Raw genomic sequence first — 18,339 nt, 5'->3', positions numbered from 1 at the left:
TATACATCATTTAATTAGAGGTCCCCCAGTGATATTTATGCCTGGCACTCCAAACTTACCTACCAAGTCCTTTAAAACATTCTCTCATTTTAACATATAGGTCACTCAACAATTATTCTCTCACTTGGTTCAAAGCACCCTAAACATTCAACATCTCCCAATATCTCTCCTCAACTCTTCTTACCAGGTGCATAAATACTTGATGAGTATAACACATGTGCAACAATAAAGGTACCCAACTGTTACACATTTTATTCATCAACTTGCTGGTATTTCATAACATTTTCAACATGCATACACACTTCCAAAAACCTACCTCATACATCCCATATCCCCTCATTTCTTTCCATAATTGAGCTTTTAATACTGTAGTACCACCAATCCTTGAGCTCTAATTCTTTAGATACACCTGATTTAATCCCATCTACTCCTCCCCATTAAAATTCTCTCACCCCTTTCAGCTTTGTTTCAGTTAATTCTAAGACAGTTTCTTTTCATTCATAACATTAACAATCAAGTCTTTATCAATAGTATTACAGCTATACACACTCAAACAATACAACTTTAAAATTACCTTATATGTTTTTAGTACAGTAATTGATACAGTAGAAGGGGCTACCAGCCTCTTTTATGTGAGCAAAATAATGAAAACTTTAAAAGTTTAAAATATTTTTTTACTTGCATAATTAATGCCTTAATTTCATATACATGTACTTAGCTCAGCTTTAATATTCACAATGACCTAAATGAGCTATCCCTTCTCAAAAGTGAACATTATACTGAATACTAATATAGTAGACCGTTACATTACACGGTTTTATTTGGCACGTTTTGGTTATTGCACTATTGAAAAATTGCTGCACAATTTTATACAACACTTCATAAAATTAACTTAACATGGTTCGGTTTGGTCTGTGGGAGGGGAAAAAATTTAGAGTGTCGCCTGCAGGATACCTCCCCAACACAGCTAGGAGCTAGCTGTGTAGGAGCTAGCTGTATTTATTATGTTTGTGGATTAAGTTTAGATCTTTTAATTGCCATATCTTGTAGCTGCCAAGCAATCATGGTACTCAGTAGGCATACAAGTGTTGCTGAAAGTGGCAAGGAAAAGGTCAAGTGTTTAAGTCTAGGAGTTACGAAGAAAATCGAGACATTAGACAAGCTTAAGAGTGGCTCACATGTGGTGGATATGGTGAGGGCCTATGGCCTTAATGAAGTGTCAGTCTGTACAATTAAAAAGAATGAGGTGAATATACGAGCTTGTGTAATGAATAATGCAGGATGTCATCTCATGAAAAGAATGACACATAGATCACAACAAGTAAATAAAACGGAAAACTTGTTGCTTGAGTGGATTGACAGAGGATGATAGAGGAAATATTTTTTGATTGGTTTAAACATCCCTTTATTCCTGAAGTTAAGTTTTACCTGTACAGCAAGAACCATACATTCAAGGCTCTCTTCATTCTTGATAATTCCTGTACTCATCCACAAGCTTCGCTGGATGTTACCCCACATGTAAAAGTTGTATTTTTACCTCCAAATACAACATCTTCAATACAACCACTGGATTGGGGAGTTAAGTCATTCAAATGCAACTATAAGAAAAATGGTTATGAAAAAACTAGTTGCATCAATGTACTCTGACTCCAACCTGGCAGTGCCAAGTTTCTGGAATAAATTTAACATAGCAGATGCCATCAGCTATGATAGAAGTGCATGAATGAAGTGCCTGGGAAGGAGATTGCCAGTTGATGGTTTTGAAGATATGAATGAGCTCTTAGAAGATGATAATGATGAAGACAGGAGTCCAGAGGAAATGTTGGCAGAGCTCGATGCACAGATACAAGGGAGCCACATAACAGAAGATGAAGAAAAACTTGAAGAAAAACCAATTAACACTGCAGCAGTTACATGAGGAGTTCCATGTTGCTGCTAAACTAGCAGACTTTTCGCTGAAGAGAACCCTGACAAATCTAGAAGCAGTTCTTTGAAATGGGGTCTGGACCAGCTGATGATGTCTTGCCATCAGCTGTATAATGTACTGCAGGGTAAAAGAGCCCAGAAATCCATTACAATACATTCCAATACAACCATCGACTTTAGTACCAGAACCTCTACCATCCACTTATGCCAACAACCATCCACCTCAGCCCAGTAGGTCCAAACCATGCATCTCCACTCTCTTCACAATCATCCACAAACACCAGTACCCACAATTTAAGGTGAGAAATACTATTATATCTGTTGCATTTGTAGTCTTAAGTAGTAAAAACATAATACATCATGACAGTAAACTACAATTACATATTCACTTTTATTTTTGTAAGATATGTTGGTCTAAAAAAAAGTTGTTTGGCTTTTTGCCCCCCCCCCCCCCAGAACATAACACTACTTCTCCCACAAGTTCTTCAGTTTATCTAACACAGGTTTACCTAACACGGCATTTTCAGGAATGTAGCCACTGTGTAATATAACGGTCTAATGTAACTACTGGGAGGCTTAAGAATATTTTTACTGTATTTATTCTGGCCACTAGAAGAACATTTGGTATCTCTGGATTAATATTTTCTTGATGACAATACTACTTACTTATATAATACTTACTTATATCTCCCTTACTGACAGTAACATTGAAGGAGTGGCACACCTGCTGACACTCTGGGACTGGCCTGAAGTACCAAGTCTTAGTGCCACTAATCTGAGCTTGCCATGAGGGTCTTTGTACATAGTCCAGCTGAAAATACATTTGAGCAAACAAGTTTTGATTTAATGCTATTAATAAAAAATACTGTTCTAATATTAAAGATTTTAAAAAGAAATTGTGAATCATTTACTCATATAATATTATTACTTAAATAGTACTGTAATTGAAATTTAGAGCAGCTTGTTTATGCATACGAAATTATAAATATTAGATAATTAATAAATATTACTAGTTTATGGAAACAAGAAGTAAAATTTTTTCAACGACATTTTTGAGAAATAAAGTTACAGTACTTGCACCCGCTTTCAGTGGGTGCAAGTACTGTAACTCTTCTTGGTAAGCGATGGTTTGAAAGAATTAAGTCACAACAGGATGTGGAAAAGTGGGAATACTTAACTGCAGCAGCTGCACATTTATACATTAGTAATATCCCTAGAAGGATGGTTCTTGATACTTGTGAGGGGCTTTTGATCAAAGGAATTGGCCCTGGCCTCTCTTCCTTGAATCAAACTTGATTGCCTCCCATTTCCTAGGGCAGTGACCCTCAAAGGGGTCACATGGAATCCCCCAATAATAATAATAATATTTAATAATACAGGCATGACGTAAGTTTAAATGGTTAGGTGTAGATGTGTGCTACCAACCTGGAAGGCAAAGAGGGTAAACTGCATTTAAGAATATTCCAGAGAAAAGCATCAAAAATCAATAAAGGCTTGTTTAATATTAATGAAAGGAGTGTCATTGTAGAAAAAGCGAGTGGTAAAGGAAGCCACAACAGATACGCACGTGCCAAGCAGCACCAGGTCCCTCGCTGCCCATGAATATCCAGTCAAGAGCTGAAGACTCCGAGTGTAATGGAAGAAATTCAGGTCGTGGTGCAAGCTGTCGTAAGATGGCACTCACACCCGGAGAGCAGTTACTCCTGCAAGACAACACTTTAGCACAGTCAGTGCAACAAGTAATGTAATTAATTCAAAATATTTTGAGGAAGCTCATGTTCTCTATTTTGTACAGTATAGTACCATAATACTGTACTGTGCATAGTATGTAGTACAGTAATTAGCTACATAAAATATATACTACTTCAGTTGTCATTTAAACATTAAAATTAGTTTTTAACCATACAAAAAATTCTTTTAAGATATTTATTCATAAAAATGGCATGTTTAAACATCACCTCTGTAACCATTTTGTATACAAGAAAACATAAGAAAGAAGGAGAACTGCAACAGGCCTACTGACCTATGCGAGGCAGGTCCAATTCTCCCACCAGCTTAATTAAGCCAATACCTTGACCTAGTGAGGGCAGACTCGTCACTTAAGGGAGGAGCACAACATCCGACCTAGTAGCACAAGCTAGTGAGGTCCAACTCACACCCACTTGTGTATTTATCCAACCTATTTTTAACCCTTTGAGGGTCGACAGGCCCTCTCAGAAACTCGTTCTCAGGGTCGGCCAAATTTAAAAAAAAAAATAATTTTTTCTTATGAAAAGATAGAGAATCTTTTCCCGATCATAATGACACCAAAATTATGAGATTTGATGGAAAACTTACGGAATTATGCTCTCGCGAAGTTAGCGGTCTCGGCGATGTTTACGCATCGGCGATTTTGCCCAATTTGAGCCCCATTTTCGGCCAATTCGTCTGTACTAGTCGACAAAAAACATGAATATTTCGCTAGAACTACATTTTTTCTATTGAATGAGTGCAAGAAACCACCCATTTACCATTTTCAACTATCCAATACAGTGGTCAGAATTTAGCAATTTTGCCAATTTCACACAAATTTCAAAAAATGCCAATTTCCGAATAGGGTCCAGAACAAACAAGAAATACATTCCTGGCACTAAAATGACATTTCTTCTGTTCATTAGTCACGTCTCAAGGCCCCTCTTACGTTCTTTTGCTTTCCACTTTGAATTTTTATTCTCACGAAAAATAGAATATTTACTGTTATGAAGACTTCTGCATTAGTGTAAAAAATGGTATAAATCATATTGGCGCACTTGCAAAAGAATGTTAGACTCACCAGTTGACGTGTATTGGACGCTTGGCATGATTTGTTTACTTTTGAACTTTGGTAAAAATCGAACATTTCTGCTACCTTGAGCTCAATTTCAAGGTACTTTTCATTGTAAAACCAGTGAAAATCATCTCAATTTCTGTGATATGCATTCCATTCTATAAAATGAGACCAAGAAAACTAGAATACAACAATAAATACCATACGAAAATACAGTGCAAAGTCGCTGTTTTATGCCAAAAAAACGGTGAAAGCTTTTTTTTTCTCATTATGCACTGTGTGCTGCAGGATTTTTTTTATACTGTGCACACTGACCACATAGACCCATTCTTTCATATGGAGGCCTACCAGCCTTTTCCCGCGAGATTTGACGGCGCTAGAATTTATGCGTACTAGTACGTCAAAAACCCCTGCGCGTAAGACGTACTAGTACGTCCGAAACCCTAAAAGGGTTAAAACTATACGTCTTAGAGTCTATGACAGTACTCAGGAGTTTGTTCCATTCATCCACAACTCTATTACCAAACCAATGCTTTCCTATATCCTTCCTGAATCTGAATTTTTCCAATTTAAAGCCACTGCTGCAAGTCCTGACTATGTTAGATATTTTTAGCATGTTATTTACATTCTCTTTATTAATTCCAGTTTTCCATTTATACACCTCAATCATATACCCCCTAATTCTATGCCTTTCTAGAGAGTGCAGATTCAGGGCCCTCAGTCTATCCTTATTGGGAAGATTTCTGATACATGGGATCAACTTTGTCATCCTCCTTTTTACGTTTTCCAGTGCATTTATATCCATTCTGTAATACGGTGACCAAAACTGCGCGGCATAATCTAAATGAGGCCTAACCAATGATATATAGAGTTGAAGAACAACCTGAGGACTTCTATTATTTATACTTCTTGCTATGAAGCCAAGGATTCTGTTAGCTTTATTGTGAACGCTAATGCACTGTTGTCTTGGTTTTAGATTACTGCTAACCAGAACTCCTAAATCCTTTTTGCAATCCGTAATATTAAGATCTACATTATTTAGTTTATATGTGGCATGGTTATTTTCCTGTCCAACATTTAAAACTTTGCATTTGTCTATATTAAACTGCATCTGCCACTTCTCTGACCACTGCATCAGTCTATTCAAATCATCCTGGAGTCCTCCAATGTCCTCATTAGAATGAATTGGATGGCCTATTTTGGTGTCATCAGCAAATTTGCTTATGTCGCTACTTATTCCCTCATCTATGTCGTTTATGTAGATTGTGAACAACAAGGGGCCCAACACTGACCCCTGTGGAACACTGCTTGTGACATGCCCACATTCTGATTTCTCCCCATTTATGCAAACTCTCTGCTGCCCATTTGTCACCCATGCCTCTACCCAGGAAAAAACTACTACTCCTATTCCATGTGCCTTAAGTTTCCTCAATAGCCTTTGATGTGGAACTCTATCGAAAGTATCACTGAAGTCCATATACACAATATCATATTCAATATCATGATCTACCTCTTCAAATACTTTAGTGAATTAAGTTTGTAAATTTGTAAGACAGGAATGCCCCTTTGTAAGACCGTGCTGAGATTTATTAATCAATTTATGCCTATCAAGATGGCTACGAATTGCTTCGGCAATTATTGATTCCATAAATTTTCCCACTATGGAGGTAAGGCTTATTGGTCTATAGTTCGAAGCTAAGGACTTGTCACCTGCCTTGTAAATAGGTATTACATTTGCCATTTTCCACTTATCAGGCACTATGCTAGTTTGTAGTGATATGTTGAAAAGATAAGCCAAAGGATTGCTAATTTCCTCTTTACATTCCTTTAACACCCTTGCAAATAGCTCATCAGGGCCTGGGGATTTGTTAGGTTTTAATTTCTCTATTTGTCTGAGAATCACATCACTAGTTACCCTAATCATGCATAGTTTATTGTCCTGTTCTACATAATCTATTATTTCTGGAATTTCGCTAGTATTTTCCTAGGTAAAAAACTAAGAGGGAGTAAGTATTGAAAATTTCACACATATCCTTATTACTGTCAGTGATCTGACCTGAGTTACTCTTAAGTGGGCCTATCTTGTCCCTAATCTTACTTCTGTATACCTGAAAGAACCCTTTTGGGTTAGTCTTTGAATTCCTTGTGACCTTAGTTTCATAATCCCTTTTAGCTTTTCTTATTCCTTTTATTTCTCTTTTTAATTCAATATACTGTACTGATTTCTTAGCTGCCCATCCACTCTTTTGACCAATGAGATGTTTTAATCTATTGTTCATCCACTTGGGATCATTTTTGTTAGATCTAATTTCCCTACTTTGAACAAAAGTTGTCTGGCAACCAAGATCACCTACATGACCCATAGTCAGGATATCCCAATTTAGCCCACCCAGGTAATTTTTCAGTACCATGAAACTGGCCAAGTGAAAGTCTGGGACAGATTTGATTGCAGTGATCTGGGTAATTCCATGATATATTGAAACTAAGTGACTTGTGATTGCTTTCCCCGAGCTCATTGTTAACTTCAAGATTATTAATTAGTGATTCTTTGTTGGCAAGAACCAAGTCAAGTAGATTGTTTCCTCTAGCTGGTTCTGGCGCAAACTGTTTTAAAAAGCAATCCTGAACTGTATCAAGAAAGTCACTAGACTCGAGATTTCCTGTCATATTGTTCCAATCAATTTGTCTAAAGTTAAAATCTCCCATTATTACAACAGTTTCCTCACTAGATGCCTTATGAATTTTGTCCCATAACAGCTTACTGCACTCCCTATCAAGGTTTGGGGGCCTATAAATCACACCCAAAATTAATCTGTCATGACCCTCAAGAAACTTGCCAAACAGATTCTGCGTCTGATGTTTTTAAACTTATATCATGTCTAAGACAACAATTTAAATTTTCTATGACATACATCCCCACTCCACCACCCTTCCTGTTGACCATATCAGTGTAGAATAGCTTATAATCCTGTATGTTGCATTCAGAAGGCATTTCTCTATCTTTCAGGTTGAACCATGTCTAAGTTATAGCAATAATATCTATATTACCTGCACTTTCAAGCAATCTTAGCTCATGTATCTTATTTCTTAGACTCCTACTATTTGCATAGTAAACCTTAAGGGAGCTAGTCACTCGTTGTCCTCTACTATCTGGAGTTTACCTGGAGAGAGTTCCGGGGGTCAACGCTCCCGTGGCCCGGTCTGTGACCAGGCCTCCTGGTGGATCAGAGCCTGATCAACCAGGCTGTTACTGCTGGCTGCACGCAAACCAACGTACGAGCCACAGCCCGGCTGGTCAGGAACTGACTTTAGGTGCTTGTCCAGTGCCAGCTTGAAGACTGCCAGGGGTCTATTGGTAATCCCTCTTATGTATGCTGGGAGGCAGTTGAACAGTCTCGGGCCCCTCACATTTATTGTATGGTCTCTTAACGTGCTAGTGATACCCCTGCTTTTCATTGGGGGGATGTTGCATCGTCTGCCAAGTCTTTTGCTTTCGTAGTGAGAGATTTTTGTGTGCAAGTTCGGTACTAGTCCCTCTAGGATTTTCCAGGTGTATATAATCATGTATCTCTCCCGCCTGCGTTCCAGGGAATACAGTTTTAGGAACCTCAAGCGCTCCCAGTAATTGAGGTGTTTTATCTCCGTTATGCGCGCCGTGAAGGTTCTCTGCACATTTTCTAGGTCAGCAATTTCACCTGCCTTGAAAGGTGCTGTTAGTGTGCAGCAATATTCCAGCCTAGATAGAACAAGTGACCTGAAGTGTGTCATCATGGGCTTGGCCTCCCTAGTTTTGAAGGTTCTCATTATCCATCCTGTCATTTTTCTAGCAGATGCGATTGATACAATGTTATGGTCCTTGAAGGTGAGATCCTCCGACATGATCACTCCCAGGTCTTTGACGTTGGTGTTTCGCTCTAATTTTGTGGCCAGAATTTGTTTTGTACTCTGATGAAGATTTAATTTCCTCGTGTTTACCATATCTGAGTAATTGAAATTTCTCATCATTGAACTTCATATTGTTTTCTGCAGCCCATTGAAAGATTTGGTTGATGTCCGCCTGGAGTCTTGCAGTGTCTGCAATGGAAGACACTGTCATGCAGATTCAGGTGTCATCTGCAAAGGAAGACACGGTGCTGTGGCTGACATCCTTGTTGATCAATTGCTTTGCATTTACTAGCAACTTTATTTTGAATATTGTCTTTTAAACATATCCCTGAGGTATCCCGGTAATATCTGTTATTTTCAACCCTAATACTGCAGCCTGATTGTTTCCCACAAACACCCATAATTCTATAATCTATCAGTTTAAAGTCCTAGACAAGTCATCAATTACCCCCTTAATCGAATTGGCTAATGCAACCACTCCAGCCCCAGAGAGACGAATCCCATCCCTTGCATAAATATCACGTTTGCCATAGAATTTGTCCCAATTATCAATGAATGGGATTGCAAGTTCCTTGCAGTACCTGTCTAGCCAGCAATTTATACCTATTGTCCTAGACATCCATTCATTGCCCACTCCCTCTCTAGGCAAGATGTTACATATGATTGGGATTCCTCCCTTAGACCTGACTACTTCTATGGTTGACCTGTACTTATCCAGTAGCTCCTGCCTCCTGCCCTTCCCAGTGTCATTATCCCCAGCACTAAGACAGATAATGGGTTTGTTCCCATTAACTGACATAATATTATCCAACCTGCTGACTATGTCACCAACACCAGCTCCTGGGAGGCACACCCTCTGTCTGACCTTTCTATCTCTTACAAAAAGCAGTCCATATATCTTGCCTGAGAATCTCCTACAATTAGAATATTCTTACCTTGATTAGCAGGGCAGTCAGTGATACCTTTAACCTCACTAACCACTGAAGTACACTTGTCCTGGAGAACAGAGAATACATTTCCTACCTTCACATCTTCTCTATTAACCCTCCTTATCTTCCTTCTTCTTGAGCTGTGAACCACTTGCCATTAAAGCAGCTGCCACTCTCACAGCTAGTGATCATTTATAATCTCAGATAAAAGCAGCTCAGACTAGCTAGAACCAGCTCAGTCTGGTAGTAGTGTACTTCGAATCCGTGTATAACGGCTCTTGACTGTGGTGGGGTTGTATATGAGTTATACTCTACTGTATCCCATTTAAGACAAAATTCTAAGCTAGTAAAGTAGGAGTGTTGCTTTGTGAGGTCAGATCTAGACTTAAATTTTACCTTGTTTCTCATTTATTAAATGTTTGCAACCCTAATGGGCTGTTACATCATGAAATTTTACAATAGTTGAGTTCACCCATAATCGGTTTTGTGCATGCTGTCAGCTATCCAGGTTGTTTCACTGTTCCATTGTTAGTACCAGCAACACAATAAATATAATTATAAATTTAAAACTTTGCCATCTATTAAAAAAATCAGCTAAGGTTACCGATTGCTATTTGGCAGAACTTAGGTATAAGATACATTTTACCATATAAATGTACATCCTATGTACATCACGGAATAATTTACATGCACCACGAAATAACTTATGTACATTGTTATTTTGGGAGATATTGGCAAAAAAAAAAAAAAAAGTATATTAATTTCGGTTGCGCAGCACGTAAGAGCCAATCAACACTTAGTACCGAGTAGTTTCATGCAATACACCGATGGCAGAGGTTAAGTTACGTTAAGATTTGTTCAGATTTTTAACCCAGAGAGTTAGCCACCAAGAAAAACCCAAGAAAGTTAGAGTGTCATCTGGGACTGTGTCTTATTTCCATTGGGGGATTGACTTTGTCCCCCAGGATGCGACCCACACCAGTCAACTAACACCCAGGTACTGTACTACTTACTACTAGGTGAAGAGGGGCGGCAGGTGTAAGGAAACATGCCCAACGTTTCCACCCATGCCGGGAACTGAACCACGGACACTCACTGTGTGAAGCGAGAGTTACCAACCGAACCACAGGACACCACTTGAATTTGTGAGTTTAGCGCTTGGTTTTGATTATAATAATAATACTGTAGGTTAAGTTAGGTGGATTTCCTTGGTTTAGTTACAAAGTACTATCTCAATTACAAATCATTTTAACTTTTTTTTTTTCAACGAACCAGCCGTATCCCACAGAGGCAGGGTGAATTAAATTTAGTAATCTACACAGAAGAAGGGGTTACTAGCTCCTTGCTCTCGGCATTTTAATCGCCTACAATTTACAATTATATCCAATTAATAGCCGAAATCGCTCAAGCAGTGGCCATAAACTAAGGATTCCCTTTAAATGTCACTTTACTGACACCTAGTGGCTATAAAATCCATGCCTTGGAGCCCAGGTTATCAAAATGCAAGACAAAAGAAATTACATGATGAAATTAGCTGTGATATACCAGTGACCGCCCGGCCCCGACCAAGATTCGACTCAGATTCTTTCGGTGTAAGCCAAGCACTGCACAATTTTGAGTTACAAGTTATGTGGGGATTAGGTTGGGAATGGGACTGGGCCGAGTATGGGCCGAGGATTTGGCTAGGCTGATCTGAGGATGGGGGTGGGCTGGGCTGAGGATGGAGCCAGGCTGGGCTGAGGATGGGGCCGGTCTGGGAATGGGCCAAGATCGGAATGGGGATGGGTGGGATTAAGAAGGATGGTCCCAAAAGCCATTGTGCAGCATTATCAGGAGGGGCGATGAATGCAGCCTTCATGCACCCAACTATTACCCAACCTTCCTGGAGAAAGAAGAGAGAACGGAAGGAAAAGAAAGGAAGGAGAAAGGCAAAGAGAGAGAGAGAGAGAGAGAGAGAGAGAGAGAGAGAATGTAGAAGGAAACCAGAGGGTAGCTAGGGAAAAAGGAATGAGTTAAGAGATAGGCTGACGTTAAAAGGTAAAAGACGTAAGAGGGAGGGAGATGGAGGTGAGAGCGAGAGCGCATCTGGTGAAACAATGCGGCGTGTGGCTAATTGATTCACTTGTAGCAACTTAATTTATCTGCAGAGGTACTCTCCCTTCCACTCTCCTCACTAATTCAGACAGATAGACACAGACACACACACACACATACATATTTGTGAACGGCATGACGGAAGGAATAAACTCCGAGGTGTCCCTGTTTGCAGGTGACGTGAAGTTGATGAGAAGAATTCATTCGACCGAAGACCAGGCAGAACTACAAAGGGATCTGGACAAGCTGCAGACCTGGTCCAGCAATTGGCTCCTGGAGTTCAATCCCACCAAGTGCAAAGTCATGAAGATTGGGGATGGGCAAAGAAGACCGCAGACGGAGTACAGTCTAGGGGGCCAGAGACTACAAACCTCACTCAAGGAAAAAGATCTTGGGGCGAGTATAACACCAGGCACATCTCCTGAAGCGCACATCAACCAAATAACTGCTGCAGCATATGGGCGCCTGGCAAACCTCAGAACAGCATTCCGACATCTTAATAAGGAATCGTTCAGGACTCTGTACACCGTGTACGTTAGGCCCATATTGGAGTATGCGGCACCAGTTTGGAACCCACACTTAGCCAAGCATGTAAAGAAACTAGAGAAAGTGCAAAGGTTTGCAACAAGACTAGTCCCATAGCTAAGAGGAAAGGTTAAGGGAAATCAACCTGACGACACTGGAGGACAGGAGGGATAGGGGAGACATGATAACGACTTACAAAATACTGAGAGGAATTGACAAGGTGGACAAAGACAGGATGTTCCAGAGACTGGACACAACAACACGGGGATGCAGTTGGAAGCTGAAGACACAGATGAATCACAGGGATGTTAGGAAATATTTCTTCAGCCACAGAGTAGTCAAGAAGTGGAATAGTTTGGGAAGAGATGTAGTGGAGGCAGGATCCATACATAGCTTTAAGCAGAGGTATGATAAAGCTTGTGGTTCAGGGAGAGTGACCTAGTAGCGACCAGTGAAGAGGCGGGGCCAGGAGCTTGGACTCGACCCTTGCAACCTCAACTAGGTGAGTACAACTAGGCGAGTGCACACACACACACACACACACACACACACACACACACACACACACACACACACACACACACACACACATACACACACACACACACACAACCCAGACACAGGTGGAAGGGCAAACAATCCCCCCCCCCCCCAGAAACACCCACAGAAAGACTCCAACCACTACAACCCCAAGACAACCGAACAATCTAAACCAACAATGACACACTGATCCCTCTGTCGCAACCCCCTACACCACAAACCCCACCCCTACAGCAACCCCATATGGGAACTCTGCCCCCACCCCCTCTGCAACCCCCCATAGGCCCCTGCTCTCTCAACCCCAATATTCTCCCAGGATCACAGTTTTAGAAAAGAAGCTGAATGTTTGGTGCACGAATGCACATGGAATAACGAATATGAGGAGTGGCATGAAAGAATCAATGAGAAGTCCCCAGACATCATAGCAGTTACAGAAATGAAACTCACTGAGACAATAACAGATGCAATCTTCCCACCAGGATATCAGGTCCTGAGGAAAGATAGGAGCAAAGGGGGAGGAGGGGTTGCACTGCTTGTAAAAAACGATGGAAATTTGAGGAAATGGGAGGCATGGACGAGATTGGAGAAAGGGAATACATAATAGGTACACTTGAGTCTGAGGAACGTAAGGTAGTCATTGCAGTGATGTATAATGCACCACAGAACTGCAGGAAGCCAAGAGAGGAATATGAAGAGAGCAATGGTGGACATACTGGCTGAGGTGGCAAGAAGAGCTCACTCGAGCAGAGCAAAGTTACTGGTTATGGGCGATTTCAAAAACAAGGAAATCGAAAGGGAAAACATGGAGCCACACGGAGGTCCCAAAACATGGAGAGCCAAGATGATGGATGTGGTACTGGAAAACCTCATGCATGAACATGTTAAGGACACTACCAGAGAGAGAGAGAGAGAGAGAGAGAGAGAGAGAGAGGAGAGAGGAGAGAGGAGAGAGGAGAGAGGAGAGAGGAGAGAGGAGAGAGAGAGAGAGAGAGAGAGAGAGAGAGGACGATGAACCAGCAAGACTGGACCTTATGTTCACCCTGAGCAGTTCAGACATTGAGGACATCACATATGAGAGGCCCTTAGGAGCTAGTGACCACATGGTTCTGTGCTTTGAATACATAGTATAGTTACAAGTGGAGAGGGTAACAGGAGTTGAATGGGAAAAGCCAGACTATAAAAGGGGGGACTACACAGGTTTAAGGAACTTCCTGCAGGAGGTTCAGTGGGACAGAGAACTGGTAGGAAAGTCAGTAAATGAAATGATGGAATACGTAACAACAAAATGCAAGGAGGCAGAGGAAAGGTTTGTTCCCAAGGGAAACAGAAACAATGGGAAGACCAGAACGAGCCCCTGGTTTACCCGAAGGTGTAGGGAGGCAAAACCTATGTGCACTAGAGAATGGAAAAAAGTACAGAAGGCAAAGAACACAGGAAAATAAGGAGATTAGTAAAAGAGTCAGAAACAAATATGCACAGGTAAGGAGGGAGGCCCAGCGACAGTACAAAAACAACATAGCATCGAAAGTCAAGTCTGACCCGAAACTGCTGTATAGCCACATCAGGAGGAAGACAACAAAGACTAGGTGATCAGGCTGAGGAAAGGTGGGGAACTCACAAGAAACACCCCTCAAGGAAGGTTACGTGATACTGGTGAGGGGCTCTTGATCTAGGGAACTGTATCTGTGCTCCAGTTCCCTGAATTAACCCTGAATACCTTCCATCCCCCCACAGGTGCTGTATAATCCTACGGGTTTAGCGCTTCCCCCTTGATTATAATAATAATCACAAGAAACAATCATGAGGTATGCAAGGAGCTCAGCACAAGATTTAAGGAAGCATGTTCAGTAGAGATAGGATGGGCTCTGGGAAGATAGCACAGAGGGGAACACCAACAGGGAATATACCAAGTGTTGGATGACATACACACAACGGAGGAGGTGCAGAAGCTGCTAAGTGATGAAGTTTTAATTTCCTCACGTTTACCATATTGGAGTAATTGAAACTTCTCATCGTTGAAGTTCATATTGTTTTCTGTAGCCCAATGAAAGATTTGGTTGATGTCCGCCTGGAGCATTACAGTGTCTGCAATGGAAGACAGTGACCTTGATACCGGACAACATCTCCCCGTGGGTCTTTACAGAAGGAGCAGATATGTTGTGTGTGCCACTAACCACAATCTTCAACACCCCTTGAAACTGGGCAACTACCTGGGGTATGGAAGACGGCAAATGTAGTCCCCATTTTTAAGAAAGGAGACAGAAACGAGGCACTAAACTACAGACCAGCGTCTCTGGCATGTATAGTATGTAAAGTCATGGAGAAGATTATCAGGAGGAGAGTGGTGGGGTGCCTGGAACAGAACAAGATTATAAATGACAACCAGCACGGATTCATGGAAGGCAAATCCTGTGTCACAAACCTTCTGGAGTTTTATGATAAGCTAACAGAAGTAAGACACGAAAGAGAGGGGTGGGTTAATTGTATTTTCCTGGACTGCAGGAATGCCTTTGACAGTTCCTCACAAGAGATTAGTGCAGAAGCTGGAGGATCAGGTACATATAACAGGAAGGGCACTGCAATGGATCAGAGAACACCTGACAGGGAGACAACAACGAGTCATGGTACGTGATGAGGTATCACAGTGGGCGCCATTTGATGAGCAGGTTCCCAAAGGGGTCAGTCCTAGGACCAGTGCTACTTTTGGTATATGTGATTGACATGATGGAAGGGACAGATTCAGAAGTGTCTCTGTTCGCAGATGATGTTAAGTTAATGAGGAGAATTAAATCAGATAAGGATCAGGTCAGACTACAAAGAGACCTGGACGGGCTGAACACGTGGTCCAACAACTGGCTTCTTGAATTCATCCCCGCCAAATGCGAAGTCATGAAGATTGGGGAAGGGCAAAGGAGACCATAGACAGTGTATGAGCTAGGTGGCCAAAGACTGCAAACCTCACTCAAGGATAAAGATCTTGGGTGAGCATAACACCGGGCACGTCTCCGGAAGCACACATCAACCAGATAACTGCTGCAGTATATGGGTGCCTGGCAAACCTGAGAATAGCGTTCCGATACCTTAGTAAGTAATCGTTCAAGACACTGTACACTGTGTACGTCAGGCCCATACTGGAGTATGCAGCACCAGTTTGGAAACCACACCTGGTCAAGCACATCAAGAAATTAGAGAAAGTGCAAAGGTTTGCAACAAGGTCAGTTCCAGAGCTCAGAGGAATGTCCTACGAAGAAAGGTTGAGGGAAATTGGCCTGACAACACGAAGACAGGAGGGTCGGGGAGACATGATAACGACATACAAAATACTGCGGAGAATATATAAGGTGGACAGAAACAGGATGTTCCAGAGAGGGGACACTGAAACAAGGGGTCACAATTGGAAGCTGAAGACCCGGACGAGTCACAGGGATGTTAAGAAGTATTTCTTCAGTCAAAGTTGTCAGGAAGTGGAATAGTCTAGCAAGTGATGTAGTGGAGGCACGAACCATACATAGCTTTAAGACGAGGTATGACAAAGCTCAGGGAGCAGAGAGAGGGCCTACTAGCGATCAGTGAAGAGGCAGGGCCAGGAGCTGAGTCTCAACCCCTGCAACCACAATTAGGTGAGTACATACCTAGTGCTGGACACACTGGAGTTTACCTGGAGAGAGTTCCGGGGGTCAACGGCCCCGCGGCCCGGTCTGTGACCAGGCCTCCTGGTGGATCAGAGCCTGATCAACCAGGCTGTTGCTGCTGGCTGCACGCAAACCAACGTACGAGCCACAGCCCGGCTGATCCGGAACTGACTTTAGGTGCTTGTCCAGTGCCAGCTTGAAGACTGCCAGGGGTCTGTTGGTAATCCCCCTTATGTGTGCTGGGAGGCAGTTGAACAGTCTCGGGCCCCTGACACTTATTGTATGGTCTCTTAACGTGCTAGTGACACCCCTGCTTTTCATTGGGGGGATGGTGCATCGTCTGCCAAGTCTTTTGCTTTCGTAGTGAGTGATTTTCGTGTGCAAGTTCGGTACTAGTCCCTCTAGGATTTTCCAGGTGTATATAATCATGTATCTCTCCCTCCTGCGTTCCAGGGAATACAGGTTTAGGAACCTCAAGCGCTCCCAATAATTGAGGTGTTTTATCTCCGTTATGCGCGCCGTGAAAGTTCTCTGTACATTTTCTAGGTCGGCAATTTCACCTGCCTTGAAAGGTGCTGTTAGTGTGCAGCAATATTCCAGCCTAGATAGAACAAGTGACCTGAAGAGTGTCATCATGGGCTTGGCCTCCCTAGTTTTGAAGGTTCTCATTATCCATCCTGTCATTTTTCTAGCAGGAAGGAAGTAAAGAGGCTGCTAAGTGAATTAGATACCTCAAAGGCAGTGGGATCGGACATCTCTCCGTGGGTCCTGAGAGAGGGAGCAGAGGCATTGTGTGTGCCACTAACAACAATCTTCAACACATCTATCGAAACAGGGCAACTAACTGAGGTCTGGATGACAGCACATGTAATCCCATTTTTTAAGGAGACAGACGGGCAGCATTAATTTACAGACCAGTGTCACCGACATGTATAGTATGCAAAGTCGCGGAGAAATTTATCAGAAGAGTGGTGGAGCACCTACACAAGAACGAGTTTATACACGATAAGCAGCACGGTTTCAGGAAAGGGAAATCCTGTGTCACAAACCTACTGGAGTTTTATGACAAGGTGACAGAAGTAAGACAGGAGAGAGGGGTGGGTAGACTGCACGTTATTGGACTGTTAGAGGGTTTTTGACACATTTCTACACAACAGATCAGTGCAGAAGCTAGAGGATCAGGTACGAAAAACAGGAGAGACACTCAAGTGTATCAGAGAACAACTGACAGGAAGGAAACGAGTGTTGGTACATGACGGGGTGTCAGAATGGGCGCCTGTGACGAGCTGAGTTCTACAAGCGTCAGTCCTAGGGCCGGCGCTGTTTCTGGTATATTTGAGTGACATGACAAAAGGGGATAGCTTCAGCGGCTTCCCTGTTTGCAGAGGATGTAAAGCTAATGTGAAGAATTCAAACGGATGAGGATCAGGTAGGGCTACAAAGGGATCTGGACAGGCTGCAAGCCTGGCCCTACAATTGGGTCCTGGAGTTTAACCCCAGCAAGTGCAAAGTCATGAAGACTAGGGAAGGTCAAAGAAGACAGCAGACTGCAAACCTCACTCAAGGAAAAGAATCTTGAGGTGAGTATCATACCGAGCACATCTCCTGAGGCGCACACCAACCAAATAACTGCTGCAGCATATGGGCGTCTGGTAAACCTACGAATAGCATTTTGACACCTGAGTAAGGAATCAATCAAGACACTGTACACTATGTACGTCAGGCCCATATTGGAGTATGCATCACCAGTATGGAACCCACATTTGGTTAAGCACGTCAAGAAATTAGAGAAAGTGCAAAGGTTTGCAACAAGACTAGTCCCAGAGCTAAGAGGCATGTCCTACGAGGGAAATCAACCTGACGACAGTGGAGGACGAAAGGAATGGAAGTGACATGACAACGACATATAAAATACTGAGGAATTGACACGGTGGATAGGGACAATGTTTCAGAGATGGGACACAACGAGGGGTCACAACTGGAAGATGAAAACTCAGAGGAG

At 42.1% G+C, this 18,339-nt stretch overlaps 1 protein-coding gene across 2 annotated transcripts in view; it reads right to left on the bottom strand.

The window, feature by feature from the left end:
- The window catches only part of LOC128692084 (uncharacterized), a 43,166-nt gene that overhangs the window by 12,954 nt on the left and 11,873 nt on the right, over positions 1–18,339 (bottom strand). Inside the window, exons 2-3 of one of the 2 annotated variants that reach the window (XM_053781072.2) lie at positions 3,494–3,629; positions 2,608–2,737 (exon numbers count right to left, since the gene is read on the bottom strand). In XM_053781072.2, the coding sequence (XP_053637047.1) occupies positions 2,608–2,737; positions 3,494–3,629 (266 nt within the window). Of the gene's footprint in view, positions 1–2,607; positions 2,738–3,044; positions 3,352–3,493; positions 3,630–18,339 lie in introns of those variants that run through there. The other variant, XM_053781073.2, reaches the window with a different exon arrangement.

This window comes from Cherax quadricarinatus, chromosome 15 (genome assembly GCF_038502225.1).
Source record: "Cherax quadricarinatus isolate ZL_2023a chromosome 15, ASM3850222v1, whole genome shotgun sequence".
Taxonomy (NCBI): domain Eukaryota; kingdom Metazoa; phylum Arthropoda; class Malacostraca; order Decapoda; family Parastacidae; genus Cherax; species Cherax quadricarinatus.
Note: the sequence above shows the minus strand (reverse complement) of the source record. Positions and strands in the feature narration are given on the sequence as shown.